Source organism: Poecilia latipinna, unplaced genomic scaffold (genome assembly GCF_001443285.1).
Source record: "Poecilia latipinna isolate Pla-1442-1.1 unplaced genomic scaffold, P_latipinna-1.0 Scaffold1414, whole genome shotgun sequence".
Taxonomy (NCBI): domain Eukaryota; kingdom Metazoa; phylum Chordata; class Actinopteri; order Cyprinodontiformes; family Poeciliidae; genus Poecilia; species Poecilia latipinna.
In genome coordinates this window covers 94,716-97,593 of record NW_015114030.1, presented here as the reverse complement: position 1 = coordinate 97,593, position 2,878 = coordinate 94,716, and the positions used below count along the sequence as shown (strand labels likewise).

Here is a 2,878-nt window from a genome sequence, read left to right as displayed (position 1 = left end):
AATTGATTTTAAGAATGAAATGGCATTAAAAACATGAACTGTTTTCTCCAGATGTCCTAAATCACCACTTCATGCCTTAAAATCGGATTTTCTATTAACATTTGATTTCCTGGAGCCAACAAGCAATTGGCAGTGCCTTTCTACATGGCTTGCAAGCTATTTTTTTTTATCACAAACATCAATCTTTTTAATGGAATTTCATGCTATAAATCATCCCAAATGTTGGATTGGAAGGAAAGTGTAGCTTTCATTTTTTTTCATCGTATGAATTTGTAAGTATCCCGTTTTTACTCTGTTACCGCTAAATGTAAAACAGTCTTTAAAGGTCACTTAAGTTTGTAGAGTTGGTCTGTGTGAGCGTCATTATGAAGACAGCGTTGGATTAAAGTTTAAAGAAGTTCAAAGGTGGAATGTGTTATAAAACAATATTCCTATACATCTCAACACCTTCAAACACCTCAGCGCATTTCAGTGAATTATCTGAAATAAAGTTGCATCTCCCAGACCAACAATGCTGTCCAAGGAGAGTGTTTATCATATAAACCATTCTGTCCTTTGTAACTCCAGAGGAGCTGCAGCGCGCCACAAACCATGTGAAGGAACATTTTCAAAGGAAAAAGTAGTCATGCACTTAGCAAAACTGCCCTTTTAAGTAACAGCAGTAAGAAGAAAGAGACTGTTGACAAAAAGTCAGAATACATCCAGGTCAAAGGTTGCCACAAGTGAATATGTGGAAAAACAAAGCACTTTAATTTTTAAAGAGAATATATTTTATTTTAAAAAGGCCAACTTCTAGCTCTAAATGTTTCTAATGCCCAATTTCATCAATTGCGTATTTTAAATCTGTCCAAATCACTGCAATTTCAAAAATCATGGACGACTTGAACATCTCACACTGTGCCTGCTTATTACGCATTCTTGGTGACACCTGTCACATTAGACAACGGAACAGGACAAAATTCATTATTTGTTGCCGACACAGAATTGCATCATGCTGATCAAACAGAGGTGCACATCCAACATTAATTGGGCATCAGCTACTTACGGATGTTGAAGTTTTGATTATTAGAGTTGGGCTCTGAAAAGAAGACAAGGAGCTGTAACACGGCATAATTTTCCCAGAAATCTTCTGACACAACTATTTATTTATCTGCTGTTGGTTGTTTTTAAAGTTATGACAGCACGCAACAATCTAAATGCAAAGAAACATCACCTGTGTAAGATATATTGCCCACAAGCAATATTATAGAGACTCCTTCTGGCAGGAAATTGGTCTTTATTTACCATGTAAGTATAAAATTTGTTGTGTTAAGATATCATGCAATAGATGAGTGATAGACATTATTTAGTCAAAATTGAGTTGAATAATTTTCTCTCTTGTTTAAGTTTTCCAGAGCTCATCTTTTGCAGTGAACGAGACATTTCCTTTGATTCAGAAAACACGCGCACGGTTCTTTCTCCATCATGTTTTGGAAATACTTTTAGCACAGCATGAAGAAGATGGCAACAATAAATGTCAAAAACCTTGCGCAGTAACTGTTCACCACTGAGATAATCTTGTGTCTTGTATCTTGACAACGCAGCCTTTCTGGGAGACTCTTCAAATTGGAAACGACTAAATGAGGTCTTCAGCAGATAGTCACAGAGGGCGGCATCGCCTCAAGTGAAAGACATGAATGTAGGCAGCTCTCCAGACGTCTAATTTCGTGAACAACGGATCTGATGAGGTTTTAAACGATGCAGTTTTTTCCAGAAACACGTCTGAATGATTGGATATTCTCCTGCTCATTACGACAAAGGCAATGAGAACATATTAACTTTACTATTTACGAAAAGGTTCAGCACAAACGATGTCGTCAGATTCTCCCGCACTGCAAATAACTCCGCAGCCAAACATTTATAAGAGTTAGTTTGGTTCCCCCTGGTGGTCTCTTTGAGTATAAGCACTGCATTAAAGCGAGTTATAACTTTTTCCTCTTTATCGCATCCTCTTGATTAGAACGCACTTTATTGCCTTCCTAATATAGTGACAACCTTTTAATGTAATTAAGTGCAGTGAAACAGGGCTGACTCAACAAAGGACCATTGTGACCAATTAAGCAAATGGACTTTACTGACTGGACAGAAGAAGAGTGACAGCAGCAAAGTAATTAAGCATTCAACTTATCTGTTGGGAATGTTGATGAGGCATCTGTGTTTCTTTAATGCCATTAATTACCTCCTGACACGTAATGAATTACAAAGAGACAGAGGTGTAAAGGTTCACTGGTCTTTGGTTTAATTGGTTTCTGAAACAGTGATACAAAGCACTGTGTTAATTAGCAAAATGAGAAATGCAGAGAAGAAGACAACATAAAAAAAAAACATGATGTGGTCTGAAGAAGTGGGGCTGAATGTCGGCTGGACGTTTCTATTCGCCTCCACACAGCTCCAGCAGGATTTTACGGTAGTCGCCTGATGTGTCTCCCTAAACAGTGAGGATTTAAAAGTTATTGCAAATGATCTAAAAATGATTTCTTTGTTACTTTTATGCAGATGAGAAAACAAAACAAAAAGGCAGCTCGTGTGGGAGAAATGAACAATAAATCTTTCGCAGATTAAAAGGCTCGCATTACATAAAGCTGGAATTGCAATTATCATAATTAGATCATGGCTGATGGATTGCAAAGCTTGAGCTGACCACAGCATGTCGCCGGCCCTCACCTTGATGAAGGAGTGTAGAGTCTTTCCATACATCTTCTGGAACTGACTCTTAATGTCCAACATGTCAATTTCAGCCCTGGCGACCATTATTCTGATGAGGACGCTATCTGTGGTGCCCAGACCCTTGATGAGAAAGACAGAAACTACATCTGGGTTGTGTTCACAAAAAAAAAAA

General features: G+C 37.9%; 1 protein-coding gene across 1 annotated transcript in view; it reads right to left on the bottom strand.

Moving 5' to 3' along the window:
* Positions 1 to 2,255: 2,255 nt before the first annotated feature.
* The window catches only part of anxa4 (annexin A4), a 14,565-nt gene continuing 13,942 nt past the window's right edge, over positions 2,256 to 2,878 (bottom strand). Inside the window, exons 12-13 of the mRNA XM_015056878.1 lie at positions 2,704 to 2,826; positions 2,256 to 2,467 (exon numbers count right to left, since the gene is read on the bottom strand). Coding sequence (XP_014912364.1) covers positions 2,411 to 2,467; positions 2,704 to 2,826 — 180 coding nt within the window. The 3' untranslated portion in view covers positions 2,256 to 2,410. The remainder of the gene's footprint in view (positions 2,468 to 2,703; positions 2,827 to 2,878) is intronic.